General features: G+C 38.8%; 1 protein-coding gene across 10 annotated transcripts in view; it reads right to left on the bottom strand.

Annotated features, from left to right (window-relative positions):
- Positions 1 to 225: 225 nt before the first annotated feature.
- The window catches only part of LOC121876639 (papilin-like), a 267,725-nt gene continuing 249,796 nt past the window's right edge, over positions 226 to 18,154 (bottom strand). For all 10 annotated transcript variants that reach the window (XM_042381925.1, XM_042381926.1, XM_042381924.1 and 7 more), the window contains 2 exons: positions 3,727 to 3,840; positions 226 to 2,234 (listed from right to left, as the gene is read on the bottom strand). In XM_042381925.1, the coding sequence (XP_042237859.1) occupies positions 2,044 to 2,234; positions 3,727 to 3,840 (305 nt within the window). In that variant the 3' untranslated portion in view covers positions 226 to 2,043. The remainder of the gene's footprint in view (positions 2,235 to 3,726; positions 3,841 to 18,154) is intronic.

An 18,154-nucleotide genomic window follows, 5' to 3' on the forward strand; every position in this document is an offset into this window, starting at 1 on the left:
CAAAGACAAGAGTGTATAACCAACACACTTGGCTGGAGATATAACACCAGATTCAAAACATGCCGGACCAGAGAGCTTCAACATGTATTTAGTTCTACAAAAAATTTTATACATTTATGTAGAGGAATTATATATACACCAGATGTGATAATAATAATAACAATAATAATAGTAATAATAATAATAAATCAGGCATCATACACAAGGTTGTACAAAAATATTCAGTAGACATGTAACTTTTACTGTCACATATTTACAATTTCATTTAAAAGTTTCTTTGAATTCACATCATTTTGGCACAATGATTTAAAAATTGTTTTTTTTGGTCAGTGTTATATATATTTATATATTAAGATATACCAAGTAAATGAGCACCAAAGGACTACCTGGATCTAGGAAACCTATAAAATACTGACAACACTGTGGCAGTGATGTGCGCTTCATCGCGAGGATAAACGTTTGAGAATCTCCATGACTATCATAACTCTTATTTTGACTTTCAGTGCCAAAATATTGACTGAGCAAAGCTTATTGGATTACACATTTTGCTTTACCTAGTATATGTATGTGATCTTCAACTGGAATCACAGAAAGGCATCACAAGTACACCAAAATAATTCCTGCAGGACCTATGGCACCAGACAAGAGGGCATTACTGAATAAGACCTACCACAGTCATATGATTGAAGGTAATTAACAACCATATAATTATTAATAAATTATTATTGCTTCTCTACATGGCATGATGAAGAAATGTTTCATCATGACAGGGTTTAAATATTCAAAACTAATAATGACTGCATGTCAAAACAGAGACGTCTAAAAGTTCTTTATTTTTTCAACGAGTCATTGCAGTTTTTTTATGTATCTAATAATACCCTCTTTTCCAGGCCATAAAAAACACAGCAGTTAGGTCTCAAAGTCCTAAGTGTCACTTGATCTTACCACCAAAGCTGAGTAATTAACCATCAAAAAATTTTAAACATAAGTTGGTTGAAATTGGGCTCCTTCAATTCTCAATTAAAATATAATAAACCACCATTCACATTCTACAATACAGGTTGTTAATCAAATTTAATGAAAGCTAACTTTATTATGAGCTAAATATTATGTTACTCTGTGCTATATCAAGTGATATCCCAGATCTTGGACCAGACTTAATTGAGTGTAAAAAAAAAAAATAATAATAATTCATGGACACTACTGTATAAAAAACTAAACCTTAAAAAAAATTATATAAAAAACTAAATTAATAAAAAATTCTTAGTGTATTGGAAAGTAAACAGAATTTCACATCCAACATGTTGTTTTAGTCACATAAAATTATAAATTCTGTGCATTATGTACAAGCCTGAGGACTACATAGCCACAGTTGTCACTATGAGTTCACATTCTTATCTCTTGCCTTCTTGTTACACATGGAAATCTGGTTATTTCCCAAGAGCAAGTGAAGGGTCAGAGCAGAGGTTATAAATCTTAGTTATTTCTTTGTATTTTTTAAATACCTAACTTTGTTACAACTGGAGTCCTAGATAAGGTAGTTTAATATTACATTAATAATCATTTATGTAAAGTGCCAACTACTTTTTACAATAATTATGTCAACATTGTACATCTTAATTATTAGATTATGAATGTTACGCAAAACTACATAAAATAAGAAAAAATGAAAAAAGTACAAGAGATAAAGACTAAAGTTTAAGAGAAAAGACATCTAATAAGATTCATTTAACAGATTTTATTGTTAATAAATTTCATCTCTCGTTTTATCTATCATAGAAAACTTATCACCATGTTAAACTGTATGAAATTTACCTAATTAATGATAACTCTACATTCAACCTTCATGAATGAACTTTATTTATGTAAACACAAAAAATGAACACACTACATCACTCACCAAGGACTTGCTAATAACCATCACTCGGCTCATGTAACTTCCAAATTTGAATATCATATTTTTGTTGAAATAAATCCTGGGCACTCAAGGTAGTCAACATACCTAACCTAACCTTATTATCTGAAAAACTATGGTTTTATTATTTACTTCCTTCTCTTACTACTCCTTGAGGAACCTGGCAGATGGGGGCCTTGAGAGGGTAGCTGCCCAGCCAAGGTACATGAGCGGCAACAAAATCTGGCATAGTATTTATTTGTGCAATATTTTGCACGAACTATTAACTTACAGTTTGCAAAGAAAGGATTGTCGGTGCAGGTCGGATGTACATAAATTCCTGAAAGTAAAGAAAGAATACTTGCTAGATTAAAATACTATATACTGTACAATATACTGAATATGGCATTACCTAATTGCAGAACTTTTATCCAAAGCTCACTCTTCAGGGATCCTCTGATGAGGTGCTCACAAGGAAGAAATATTTTTCCAAGCCTTAACCTTCATAAAAAATCCTCTGACATTAAAACTGAAAAACAAAAAACAAAAAAACAAAACAGAAACTACGGGTAGTGTAGGGAGAGGAGAAAGTGACATTCATCTCTCTACACCAGATAATGATATATCACTCTTCTGACACTATCATCTGGAATTAATTGGGCTGATTTACATCCTAAAACAATAAGGAGTGAGGGTCATTCCTTTTCAGAACTATCAACTTATCATTGCCCCTTCCTTGGGGCTATTCAGGCACTGAAAAAGGTTAATAACTACTGATAAGGGTATAGTAAGGACCCACCTAAATCAACAGATGTTAACAATTGCTTCTCAGCCTCCTCTATGTACAACGGTTTGGCTGCTGATAAAATTCCACTTAATGCAACACAGTATTTTTTCTTTATTTTCACAAACCTCTTTTTACTACACTGTAGGGTGGTGAGACAGATATCAATCTCCTAATTCTTTGTAGTAAATCCCATGTTCAAGAAGCTATGAGTATGATGTGGGAATTTGATGAAAAATTTTGTTGGTTAGATGACTTTGTTTTAGAATCAAGACATCCCAATATAGTTTGAATGTCTGAGTAAACAGCTATTTCCAGAGTATAGCAAAGCAGTACTACAGAGGGGATATAGTGAGCTGCATAATTTAGGAGCCATAAATTATACTTTAACTCTCATATAGAAATGAACAAAATCATAAAAAAATCTACAAAAAATATGTCAATATGGAAAAAAATACAAGCAGCACTAAGAAATGTGTATAAACTACTTAATCTGAAGCAAATCAATTAAGATGATAATAACCCAGTAATGATAACTCCACACCCCCAGAAGTAGACAAGATTACTTTTTAAAACAGTCACCGTTGCCCTACAATAATAGGGTATACCTTAATGAGCAATTACTGTATAGTACAGTTTATGTGTTTTAAATTTAAAACAAATTCAATGAGTTGTTTTTATGGCATTACCTGGAAATGAACAACAGAATAATAATAACATCACAAAGTTTCATCCTTACAGGGAATACCTAATACTGTATAAGAAATTCTGTTTCCAGGTTATCTGCTTTGGCACTTCCCCTCCTCTATATCTAGTCTAGAGAAATAAGAAAACAAAATTCCCTTGTGTAAAAAATACACTGTTGTGCATTTGGTTACTTATTGAAGTACAGTATAACCACATAACACTATTTTAATTATATACAGTATATCCTGTACAGTATACTGTATATAAATATATATACTGTACCCATTGGCCCATGCCTCAAGACAGCAATGAATATAATGAAAAGTTCAATATAAAATCATTTCACAGATACAATTCATACCTTTTATAGTGATGAAGGTGGTGCTGTCAGCAATGCCAAATTCATTTTGAACCTGGCACTTATACATTCCTGAGTCATCAGCTCGTGCATCATTGATTACCAAAGTTCTATCATCTGCAGAGATAATGATGAAATGTTAAAAAATGTTATCAAACCACATAATTAGTAAGACACTCTTGCTGAAGAAAATATGTCCCTAAGGACTACAGCAAGCAGACCCTGATTTATGAGATGGTTACATTCTTGAAAACTTCTAGTAAACTGATTTTTTGCAAATCAATGCATTTTCACATGGACTCCCATTATATAATTGAAAATATATTTACTATGGGTAAAAAATCCCATGCCAGATTTCTGATGATCTATATAATCCTCCATTGTTTATATATGTGAATGCTGTGGTCACAAACATTTGAGTTATGATCGAGGCTTCAAGGTGTCTTGGTTCCTGCCGGATATACTTTGTATTCTTTGTTTAATACCGATTTTTCACAATGATCTCAGACAAACATAAAAGTGATAGAACTAAGTTTAACAGTGCTGAAAGAAAATTAAAAGTGCTTAGTCTATGTCTGTCTTTGATACCCCCAAAATGTTCTACACTACTGAGGGTATACGCAAACACTTATTATCTTGAAAATAGGTTCTTATTCTCGAATGGGAGATAAATACAGAGGAACAAATTGACAGTGGGCTTCCACGCCATAAGGACTAGCGATCTCAACTCCCTGTATCACTCCGCGCTGGCATGCACAGATGCCAGCGTTCACAAGCTGAATACATAATATGTAAATATGATAATACATATACATAACATGGTGCATAATAAATGGAAACATTACATAGGATTAATTCATGTTCTGTAATACTTTACTATACATAATTAATAGAGTAATATAAGAATACACAGCTTAAGGTACTACTTCGTGTCCATATTATACACCTCCCTCCCCCCTATATGCTCATAGTTTCAACTTGAGAGGACCTTTTGTTTCTGAGTCGCTCGGACCTGCGGAGTACCGGGGCAGAAACACAAGGTGGAGATGGATTTACTGTAAAGACATCAACATTAGGGGACTCAACTGGGGAAGGGTCAACACTAGGCAGCTCCACAGGTCGGAGGAAACGACGGTTCCTCCACCATACTCTACCACTAGGAAGACGCACTTGGCAGTCCCTGGATCGGCCAATGCCCATGACAACCCAAACCTTGTCCCAGCGATGAGATACCGGATCTTGAATCCTGACCTGCTGGCCGATACTCAATCTGGGAAGGGGGCGGGCATGACAGTCGTACTGAGCAGCGACATCTGCGGCTCGTTCTGCTGCACAGCGGTCACATTCTTCAGTCTTGGCCTGCCATTCTTGAGAAAAAGACTTCGGGTGGGCAGGAACACAAGACCTGAGATGATGTCCATATAGAACCTGGGCTGGGGAGCGTCCGGTGAAGTTCGGGGTGTTGCGTAACTTTAACAAACCTCGATCGAAGTCCTAGCAGTCGATATTTCCTGAGGGTGACACCTTAAGGATCAGGTGTTCAACGGTCTTGACTGCGGCTTCAGCGTGTCCATTCGCCTGGGGGTAGTAGGGCGAGGTCACGACAAGGCGGACTCCCCAACAGTCCATGAAGTCCCGGAACTCATGGCTGGTGAACTGGGGTCCTCCATCAGTCCTGAGGCGGAGGGGAATACCAACTTCTCTGAAGTAATGTCTGAAATTCCGGATGGTAGCAGTAGCCGTTGTATCACTCCCACAGGGGACGACAACAGGCAGCTGGGTTGCAGAATCTGGCACGGCTCACAGGCACGGACGGTACTTGCAATGTGCGAGTCGATTCCGGGCCAAAATACAGTCTGCTTCGCCCGTCGCTTGGTGGCCTCCACTCCTCGATGGCTGTCGTGAAGGCGGGTCAAGGTATGGCGGCGTAGGGCAGCAGGAATGACTACTCGTGGACGATACAAGACGAGATCTCCGTCACAATAGAGGTCCTCGTGTACCTTCCAGTACGGGAGTAGCGATTCATGAAGGTCGTATCGGTTAAATGGAAATCCCTGGGACACACAGTCGACGAGCCGGATGTAGGAAGGGTCGGCCCGGGCTGCGGTGCGGAGATCTTCAAGGGTCGTGTCTGCATCCGGTGCTGTAGACTCTTCTGATGTGAAGACGGCCTTCAATAAGACTACTGACTTGAGGGATGCGGTAGCTGTAGAACACAACATCTCGTCCTCTGGGGTGGGGCGACTGACAGGGGCGTGGGACAGAGCATCCGGGATGCACAGCAGCTTACCCGCACGCCACACAGCCATGAAGAGATAAGGCGAGAGCTTCTCTTTCAAACGTTGAAGGCGAGGATTTTCTACTGCATCCAAAGAGTAGTGATTGATAATAGGTACAAGAGGGCGATGATCCGTGAAGAGGGTGAAGTGCTAAAGTCCTATCAGGTAGAAGCGGCACTTCGCCATCGCACAGACAACAGCCAACATCTCCAGCTCAATCGTGGCATATCGGGTCTCGGCGTCTGTCAGGAACCGGGATCCACACTGAATTAAGCGGAGTTGTCCACTGCCATGGTCCTGCAGAAGGGCGTAACCAATGCCGTAGAGTCTGGAGGCGTCAGTCTGGAGGACGGTGGGTAGGGCTGGGACGTAACAGGCGAGGACAGGTGGACTTAAGAGGGCCTGCTTGACTCGCTGGAAGGCCTCTTGATGATCTGGGGTCCACAGGAATGTCCTCCTGGGGCTCAGCAGGGGGCGTAACGCCTGGGCTGCGGCGGAGATGTCAGGTGAGAATTCAGCCAGCTGATTGACCAGACCCAAAAAAGAACGGAGGTCTGTCAGGTTGGCAGGGGTTGGAAAATCCCTGATACCACTTAATTTCTCCGGGTCATCTGGGATACCTGATGCTGAGAGAGTGTACCCACAGAAGTTCACTGATGGTGCGGCGACTACAAACTTGTCAGCGTTGAGGGAAATCCCGTACTTTCGACATCTGGTGAGAACTTCATATATTCGGGAGAGGTGGGTACAGTAGTCTTCGTCATGGAGTAAAATATCATTAACCACCTTGACACAATTTGTGACTCTTTGAAGGGCCGCGTCACCACGTTGACAGAATGCATCGCCCGTAGCGGCAAATCCCATGGGGCCTCTGCAATACTGATATCTTCCATATGGTGTGATGAATGTAGTCAAATGCTGGTCTTCTTCGGCCAACTCGATCTGCCAATAACCACATAAGGCGTCCATCGTTGTAAAAAACTTCGCCTTCGGGTCCACATTTCGAACAGCTGCGAAGGGTGTGGGTGAAGGGTGGGCTGGACGGGAAACTTGCTGGTTAAGTTTTGATAGATCGGTGGTGATCTGTACTCCACCACGAGGTTTGGCGACGGGGACGAGGGTGGCACCAAGGTGAAGGTTCGTCTCCGGCCGGCTTGATGATTCCCTGAGCAGCCATGGAGTCAAGCTCTTGTCTAACTAGCTCCTTGAAGGCGTGAGGAATCAAATGAGGGGTGTGGATGGCAAAAGGTGTGGCACCATCCTTAAGATGAATCTTCATAGGTGGACCCACCATCGGCTTGAGTGGTGTGGATCCTAAAGATTTCTTCGTAACTAACACGTCAGCAAACTCCTTGAGAAGGTAAGCTCTTGCATCAGAAGGGGACGTGTTAGTAGAGATAGGGAGTTCCTTCAACCTGTTGACATGGGTGACCTTTAAAATAGGTTTGGGGAATTCCTTGGAAATAATGGCCAACTCTTGACAATGGCCATATGATAAAAGCGGAGTCGGGATCCCATCATGAACATCAATCCGGGCTGAACAAGACTGCTTACCAAAGGTAAGAGTAGCCCAGAAAAATCCCAAAGCTGGAGCCATCTTGGAACCATCAGCTGTCAGTTTCGTTGTCTGAGGAGGGGGCTGTAGGTTGCTCCAGGGTATTCCCAAACTTGCTAAGTGTTGTGGACCAATTACTGAGACGTCAGCACCGGTGTCAGGTAACATCTGAAGACTGGATGACAAGTTACCGTGAGAAATGACGACACTGACGTGCTGGGACGTCGTGTCTGTGGAACAATGTATATGACGGCAGGAACGACTGGGTACAGCGTCTTGATGCGTGCCAGAAGGAGGGGGCGTGCCAGCACTACCTGAGGATGACTTCTTGGATCCTTGGTGGTGTCCTTTCTGTGTCTTCTTACGACAACATTTGTCATAATGGCCCACACGACCACAAAGTCTGCACTGAACTTTGCTAGCAGGGCACTTGACTGTGTAAGCTCAGTGACCCTGACGGTTGCAACTTCTGCACACGCTTTGAGCAGCTGGGCACTGGGAGGCATTATGCTGTCTCGTGCAGCTGTTACACAAAGCTGCTGCTGAAGGTGTAGCTGGAGGGTGAGGGGTGGGGTTACCTTGCTGCTTCTTACCCTTTCTGTAGGAAGGCACCGCCCTCACCTGGTCAGGTTGTGAACGTAAAGCTGAAGTCGCATACCTGGCGGCCTCGTACGCTCGACATTTTGTAACAACATCTTGAAGGGAGGAAGTGGGGTCAAGTGAAATGAGACGCTGAACTAGCTCTTCATCTGGAATACCCGTCAAAATGATTGTCTTGAGTTGTGTCTCTTCACAAACTTGAGAATTTCCAGGACAAACATCAACTTCCTCTGAACATCTTTTCAGTCTTACAAAAAATGCATCAAAAGATTCTCCATCAAGCTGCTTACATTGGAGGAGTTCAATTCTTCTAAGTGCTTCGTTGCGCTGTCCCTCAACATGTTCCTGTAACTTGTTAAGCACGGCCTCTACAGTCAGAGTTATCGTAGGAGGCACTTGAAGTGTGTGCTCGAGAGTACGTTGTGTCTCTAAGGATAGGCACATACGAAGCTGTATCATCTGTTTAGGCTGTGGTAAACTTAACAGGTCAACCATTGTTGTATAGTCTTGCCAACGTCGACGCCATTCCCGAAATATCTGATAAGAAGCGTCAGACTTCAGAGAGGGAGGCATTTGTGCTGCAGCCTTTTGAAGAATTGTTGAACCGACTCTGGGAAATGAGGTACCAGTACCTCTAGTCGTATCAGCATTAGTAGTAGCTGAAAAATCTTGTAGAGTAGATAGTTGTGGAGAGGCTAACAGGGAAATCAAGGCATCATATCTGGCTTGATCATCTCTTCTTCTCAGGTCATCCTCACTTCTACGTATATGCAAAAAAAAACTGTACAAAGGACAGTCTTTGAACAAAATGTCTGGATAAGGAATGGTTCAAGCAATGAAATGTCAGTAAAGAGACACAAAGTGTTACTCACACCAACCAGAACTCTTGTCTGGCTGTTCCCACCAGCCAACCAGCTAGGTGTCTGACTCGTCTGAGCTGATCACTCCACTCACCCTCCCTGGTGCATTACCAGCATTTTCCTTACTTCCAAACATTTCTTCATTACCGAATTCCATAATTAGCATATGAAGTTTATGATTACTGTACAGATTAATTTTTTTTACCAATTTTCCACACATTACATGAGAGTATGGTAGAGTAGGGTCCCAGAGTATGCGAGGGTTATGTTCCTAGGATCCCTGCAAAAGTGCAAATTTGCGTATATTCGGGTTACTCTGGTATAATATCATTTTTTATACTAAGGTAAACGACATACAACTTCAGAGTTCAATACAGTACACCACTCCTTAGTAATTTCAATACAGTAATACCCCGCTTTACGTGGTTTCGCTTTACGCGGTACCTCGCCAGAACCGGACTTTCATTTTACGCAGTGCATCTACTCATATACCCGGGAAACGGCGCAGGCAGGATGCGCACAAGGTCGCCCAGTCATCAAAACATTACCGAGTTCTTCACCCTCCACCCACCACAGCCGGCCCAAGTCAGTGATAGTGATAGTGAGGATATGGACTTATATGGACTTTGAGGGGTTTGACAAAGAGGCCCTGCAAGCCCATGTGGTGGATAGTGATACAATTGATACAAATGATACAGGTGAGGGCCAATAATCTGCCCTCTGCCTCGGAACCAAGCCCCCATCCCCGTGTGCCCAGCCATCTTTTCTACTAATGTAAGTGCTAAAAAACCTAATATTGTTGATATTTCTCTTAATTATTAATTGCGTGTGCATACCATCATAAGATTAAGAAGTTATTTTTACTACAAAGTAGGTATTGTGTCTGAAAAAGTGGAGTTTGGGGGTCGGCCCAGTCTCTATTTCAATTAATCCCATATGTTATGTTGTTCACTTTACGTGTTTCTCACTATACTCGGGCCGCCGTGGGTTGAATTAACCGCGTAAAGTGAGGGTTTCACTGTATATCACAAAAACTGGTTTTTAGAAAAAAAATGGCTTTTTTCTTTTTCTCACTCTCACCACCACAAGCACTGCCACTAATTTTTCTCCTAGGGGTCATGACTGCAGCAAAATTCACCAATAAAGAAAAACTTTACCAGTGCGACCATCAGAGAAAGAAAGATGCCAGAGTTATGTTATGGTTATTTCTCAACTCATTATTTTGGGTAAATACAATTAATTGTCATCAAATCTTTTTTGCTCTACTACATGCATACACAATTGTTCATACATTAAGTGCAAAAAATAAAAATAAAAGAAATAATTATCATAAGGGGGCGTATTCAAGATTGTTTTACATGGGCTTTCCTCATGAGGAATCCTCATGGTGAGCTTTGCCCAAGCCGTGGGCATTGGTTGTATTCTAGGTGGTACAAATCATGGGGTTTGTGTGGGACTCACTCCAGGTCTGCCAACTTGGGAAAAAAGGGAACGTTGATATGCTGTACATGAACTGCTGATCACAATTACTGTTAGTTGTGGTTAATAAATATCAAATAAAGATATACTGAATCAATAGAATTATCACATATTCTGTATTGTACAAAGTGCAAATCTTGTGGTATTTTTTACAAGTTGCCCATAATTTGCCGAGTCACCGAATGTTGTTTGTTGATTACAATCGACCTGCTCGGTCCGAGCATATTCTCATGTCCACATAAAATGTAAAAATATACCACGAAGCTTCAGTAAAGTTGCTTTCATTGGTACCAGATAAAAAAATAAGTACAGGGACACCACCGATTTTCCGGCATCCTTGGTTCCAAAGCCTTGCCGGATTATCCGTTTTGCCGGACCAAAGGTCAGGTAATAATAATTCAACAATACTGTACACCTCTGACTCACTAATTATATACCTTCAATGTCTTTAGAGCACCAAGGACTGCTAGAAACTTAAATTAAACAAATATTAAATGTAAATTAAATGTGAAAAAGCCATAATTTTGAGTAACATTACTGGAAAGACTTTCTACTCAAATATACTACACTAGGCTAAAATATTTATCTCTTGTGCAAACTATGTGATGTTTATATTCAAATTAATCACTATATTACAAGGATTCCAGCAATGTAATTTATATTCTGTTAAGTCTAGTCTGCGACATTTTATATGATAAAAACTTTAAGCCTAAAACTACCTTCACCCTAGCTGTGAGGACGGGGGTTTGAGTGTTGACAGCTGCCAGGGAGGGGAGATAATAAAGTGGGTAGTTATCAAAACGGAAGGAGTTTTAGTTTTTCCCTTATAAAATGTCACTGAATTAACTTAGCAGAATTTAATTTGCACTGCTGTAATTCTTGAAAGATAGTGATTAATTTGAGTATAAACATTACATAGTTTGCACTAGATATAAAATTTTTAGTAATTAACTTATTATAGGTTTATCCTTAGGACAATTATTTCTTTTACTTGTTTCACAATATATATTTCGGACTGTGTGTGCTTGTAAATGAGTAAAAATAAATGAAGAAAGTTACATATATCTTCCCAAAAATATGAGTTAAAAAACTTGTACGCAAATGTACTACACTAGACTAAAATATTTATCTCTTGTGCAAACTATATGATGTTTATACTCAAATTAATCACTATATTACATGAATTACAGCAATGCAAATTATATTCTGCTAAGTCTAGTCAACTACATTTTATAAGATAAACACTTTAAGCCTAAAACTAGCTTCACCCAGGCTGGGAGGGAGGGATGGAAGTGCCCCCTCATAATTTTGTCCGGACTAAAGGAGGTGCCGGACCATCAGTTCCCGGATAATCGGTGGTGTACCTGACCTGGTTAGGTCAGGTTCTATTACGTTCACTATTATTCATTTGCGACAGAAATGTATAGAATGAAAGGTACTCAGAATGATGAGATATATCTAGAACTGGACCCAAAATATTGTGGGACATTATAGGCAACTTGTAAAAATTTACCAATCTTGTATACTGGTGATGAATGAGTTCACATGTGTGTGTGTGGTAGAGTGAAGACTTCAGCATCAGTAGTGACTCAACCCTGACCTAGGCTAATATACTACAAGTACTGAACCCTGACCTAGGCTAATATACTACAAGTATTGAACCCTGACCTAGGCTAATATACTACAAGTATTGAACCCTGACCTAGGCTAATATGCTACAAGTATTGAACCCTGACCTAGGCTAATATACTACAAGTATTGAACCCTGACCTAGGCTAATATACTACAAGTATTGAACTGACCTAGGCCTACAAGTATTGAACCTGACCTAGGCTAATATACTACAAGTATTGAACCCTGACCTAGGCTAATATGCTACAAGTATTGAACCCTAACCTAGGCTAATATACTACAAGTATTGAACCCTGACCTAGGCTAATATGCTACAAGTAATGAACCCTGACCTAGGCTAATATACTACAAGTGAACCTAGGCTATTATACTACAAATTGAACCCTGACCTAGGCTAATATACTACAAGTATGACCTGAAATATGCCCCTGACCTAGGCTAATATACTACAAGTATTGAACCCTGACCTAGGCTAATATGCTACAAGTATTGAACCCTGGCCTAGGCTAATATGCTAATATGACAAATAATATGAACCCTGACCTAGGCTAATATACTACAAGTATTGAACCCTGACCTAGGCTATATATGCTAAGTATTGAAACCCTGACTAGGCTAATATGCAAGTACAAGTATTGAACCCTGACCAAGGCTAATATACTACAAGTATTGAACCCTAACCTAGGCTAATATGCTACAAGTAATGAACCCTGACCTAGGCTAATATACTACAAGTATTGAACCCTAACCTAGGCTAATATGCTACAAGTAATGAACCCTGACCTAGGCTAATATGCTACAAGTATTGAACCCTGACCTAGGCTAATATGCTACAAGTATTGAACCCTGACCTAGGCTAATATACTACAAGTATTGAACCCTAACCTAGGCTAATATACTACAAGTATTGAACCCTGACCTAGGCTAATATGCTACAAGTATTGAACCCTGACCTAGGCTAATATGCTACAAGTATTGAACCCTGACCTAGGCTAATATGCTACAAGTAATGAACCCTGACCTAGGCTAATATACTACAAGTAATGAACCCTGACCTAGGCTAATATACTACAAGTAATGAACCCTGACCTAGGCTAATATGTGAACCCTACCTAGCTAATATACTACAAGTATTGAACCCTGACCGAGCTAATATACTACAAGTATTGAACCCTGACCTAGGCTAATATACTACAAGTATTGACTACAAGTATTGAACCTGACGAGGCTAATATACTACAAATGTGAACCTGAGCTAGGCTAATATATACAAGTATTGAACCTGACCTAGACTAATATGCTACAAGTATTGAACCCTTACTGAGCTAATATACTGCAAGTAGTGAACCTGACCTAGGCTAATATACTACAAATGTGAACTGACCAGGCCAATATGCTACAATTATTGAACCCTGACCTAGGCTAATATGCTACAAGTATTGAACCCTGACCTAGGCTAATATACTACAAGTATTGAACCCTTACCTAGGCTAATATACTACAAGTATTGAACCCTGACCGAGGCTAATATACTACAAGTATTGAACCCTGACCTAGGCTAATATACTACAAGTATTGACTACAAGTATTGAACCCTGACCGAGGCTAATATACTACAAGTATTGAACCCTGACCTAGGCTAATATGCTACAAGTATTGAACCCTGACCTAGGCTAATATGCTACAAGTATTGCAACCTTACCTAGGCTAATATGCTACAAGTATTGGGCCTGACCCTAGGCCTAACTATGCTACAATGTTGAACCCTGACCTAGGCTAATATGCTACAAGTATTGAACCCTGACCAAGGCTAATATACTACAAGTATTGAACCCTAACCTAGGCTAATATGCTACAAGTAATGAACCCTGACCTAGGCTAATATACTACAAGTATTGAACCCTAACCTAGGCTAATATGCTACAAGTAATGAACCCTGACCTAGGCTAATATGCTACAAGTATTGAACCCTGACCTAGGCTAATATGCTACAAGTATTGAACCCTGACCTAGGCTAATATACTACAAGTATTGAACCCTAACCTAGGCTAATATACTACAAGTATTGAACCCTGACCTAGGCTAATATGCTACAAGTATTGAACCCTGACCTAGGCTAATATGCTACAAGTATTGAACCCTGACCTAGGCTAATATGCTACAAGTAATGAACCCTGACCTAGGCTAATATACTACAAGTAATGAACCCTGACCTAGGCTAATATACTACAAGTAATGAACCCTGACCTAGGCTAATATGCTACAAGTAATGAACCCTGACCTAGGCTAATATACTACAAGTAATGAACCCTGACCTAGGCTAATATACTACAAGTATTGAACCCTGACCTAGGCTAATATACTACAAATATTGAACCCTGACCTAGGCTAATATGCTACAAGTATTGAACCCTGACCTAGGCTAATATACTACAAGTATTGAACCCTGACCTAGGCTAATATGCTACAATATTGAACCTGACCGGCTAATATACTACAAATGTGAACCTGACCTAGAGCTAATATACTACAAGTATTGACTACAAGTATATTGAACCCTGACCTAGGCTAATATACTACAAGTATTGAACCCTGACCTAGGCTAATATACTACAAGTATTGAACCCTGACCTAGGCTAATATACTACAAGTATTGAACCCTGACCTACGCTAATATACTACAAGTATTGAAACCTGACCTAGGCTAATATGCCTCAAGTATTGAATCCTGACCTAGGCTAATATACTACAAGTATTGAACCCTGACCTAGGCTAATATGCTACAAGTATTGAATCCTGACCTAGGCTAATATACTACAAGTATTGAACCCTGACCTAGGCTAATATGCTACAAGTATTGAACCCTGACCTAGGCTAATATACTACAAGTATTGAACCCTGACCTAGGCTAATATACTACAAGTATTGAACCCTGACCTAGGCTAATATACTACAAGTATTGAACCCTGACCTAGGCTAATATACTACAAGTAATGAACCCTGACCTAGGCTAATATACTATAAGTATTGAACCCTGACCTAGGCTAATATGCTACAAGTATTGAACCCTGACCTAGGCTAATATGCTACAAGTATTGAACCCTGACCTAGGCTAATATGCTACAAGTATTGCACCCTGACCTAGGCTAATATACTACAAGTATTGAACCCTGGCCTAGGCTAATATGCTACAAGTATTGAACCCTGGCCTAGGCTAATATACTACAAGTATTGAAATATTTAATTAATTTCAGATATACTCTCTAATTAATTTATCACCAGTAGAAATAACTGAAGAGAAATCTTCCAGGAATGTGTCGAACAACCCATACTGTAATGATAGTTATGGGCAATACAAATAAAGATATATAGGTTGACAACCCTTATCCGAAATTCCGAAAACCGAAAAGCCCTGAAAACCGAAAGTTTTTTGTGGAGCAATTTTATTTTTATTTTTTTTTTTTTACAGGGATTAGCCCACCCAGGCATAGATCACTGAACCACATCGGGGCCTGGGGGCGAAAATGTAATAGTAATACTAATTATAATAATAAAAATTATAATAATAATACAGTATTACCCCGCCTAACGCGGTTTCACTTAACGCGTTTTATCATATACGCGGTGCCTCGCCAGAGCTGAACTTTCACTTAACACGGATTTTTTCCACATATACGCGGTGAGTGTCCGGCTCGAGACGCTATTTTTAGATTTGCCCCACCCGCCACCCTGCCTGACTGCCTGTTTTAGCTCATAAAATTCATACAAATTACCCACCAGAATATAATTTACATTGCTGGAATTCTTATAATTTGGTGATCATTTTGAATATAAACATCATATATTTTGCATTAGACATACAAATTTTAGATAAAATTTTTCTCAGAGTAACTATGTTATCTTTTGTGCAAAATATATGACATTTATATTCAAAATATTCCTGGTCTTACAAGGAATCCAGCAATGTCAATTATATTATCCTAACTTTAGTTTGAGGTATTATTTATTAAAATTTAGTGGTTATCCCACACATCTCCTTGGGACGGTTGGTGGGGGGTGGGGGGAGGGAGGGACCGACCGACCATCTGTTACCCAGTGAAGAATTATTTTTTTTTTTATTAACTGAAGATATTTGTTTTAGCTCATAAAATTCATACAAATTACCCGGTCAGAATATAATTTACATTGCTGGAATTCTTATAATTTGGTGATCATTTTGAATATAAACATCATATATTTTGCATTAAACATACAATTTTTAGATAAAAATTTTTCTCTAGGTAACTATGTTATCTTTTGTGCAAAATATATGACATTTATATTCAAAATATTCCTGGTCTTACAAGGAATCCAGCAATGTCAATTATATTATCCTAACTTTAATCTGAGGTATTATTTAATACTAAATGTTAAAAACTCTGGAAGGGAGGATTGGTGGGGGGTGGGGGGGAGGGTTGGGACTGACCGTGCGGTTGGAAGAGGGGGGAGGCAAGGTGGGGTACTTTGATTGACAGATAGTGTCGTGAAGATTATTTTTTTTTTTATTAACTGAAGATATTTGTTTTAGCTCATAAAATTCATACAAATTACCCGGTCAGAATATAATTTACATTGCTGGAATTCTTATAATTTGGTGATCATTTTGAATATAAACATCATATATTTTGCATTAAACATACAATTTTTAGATAAAAATTTTTCTCTAGGTAACTATGTTATCTTTTGTGCAAAATATATGACATTTATATTCAAAATATTCCTGGTCTTACAAGGAATCCAGCAATGTCAATTGTATTATCCTAACTTTAGTTTGAGGTATTATTTATTAAAATTTAGTGGTTTTCCCCCAAAAATTTCTCTGAGAGGGAAGAGCCGGCAGTGTAGTGTGAGAGGGGGAGGGAGTTGAGTCCATTATTTGAATGGACATTAACTTGGCGACTGTATTTCTCTATTTCTCTTAAGTATTAATTGTGTGCATGTACCATCATAAAATTAAGATGTTATTTTTACTACAACATAGGTATGTGCCTTCAAAAAGTGGAGTTTGGGGGTCGGGCCGGTTTCTATTGGAATTAATCCCATATGTTCTGTTGTTCACTTAACGCGGATTTCACTTAACGCGGGACCCTCTGGGTTCAATTGACCGCGTTAAGTGGGGTACAACTGCAATTATTCATAGTAAATAAAAATTTTAATTAAAAAATACACCAAAATAAAGTAATAATGATCAAAATAATACTGTATTAATAAAATAATAATAATAATAATAATAATAATAATAATAATAATAATAATAATCATAATAATAATAATAATAATAATAATAATAATAATAATAATAATAATAATAATAACAATAATAATAATAAAGAAATACAAGAATGAAAAAGGATAAAAAGTGAGTAACACGACCTAGACCAATGAACTGTTATTATTACCTGTATTATTATTATTATTATTATTACAGTATTACCCCGCTTTACACGTCACTTTCCGCGATTTTCTCAGATTTTCTCATTTACGCGGTACCTTGCCAGAACCTCACTTTCCGCGGTGCATCTACTCATATACGCAGTGAAGTATAATTTTTTTTTTTTTTATTTAGCTCATAAAATTCATACAAATTACCCGGCCAGAATATAATTTACATTGCTGGAATTCTTACAATATGATAATCATTTTGAATATAAACATCATGGATTTTGCATTAGACATACAAATTTTAGATCTAATGTAATAATCTGGTTTACACAAAGCAAATATTTTATCGTTTGTGCAAAATATATGAAGTTTACAATAAAAAAATTCCCTGACCTGCAAGGAGTCCAGAAATGTCAATTATATTATCCTAACTATAGTCTGAGGTATTATTTATTACTAAACGTTAAAATCTAGTGTTTTCACCCAAACATATCTCAGAGAGGTAGGAGCTAGTGAGCTGGGAAGAGGGGGGGGTATTTGAGTCCATTATTTGAATGGACATTAACCTGGTGACTGTAAATCAATAGAATTATTAAATGTATCTC

Source organism: Homarus americanus, unplaced genomic scaffold (assembly GCF_018991925.1).
Source record: "Homarus americanus isolate GMGI-L3 unplaced genomic scaffold, GMGI_Hamer_2.0 scaffold28, whole genome shotgun sequence".
NCBI lineage: Eukaryota > Metazoa > Arthropoda > Malacostraca > Decapoda > Nephropidae > Homarus > Homarus americanus.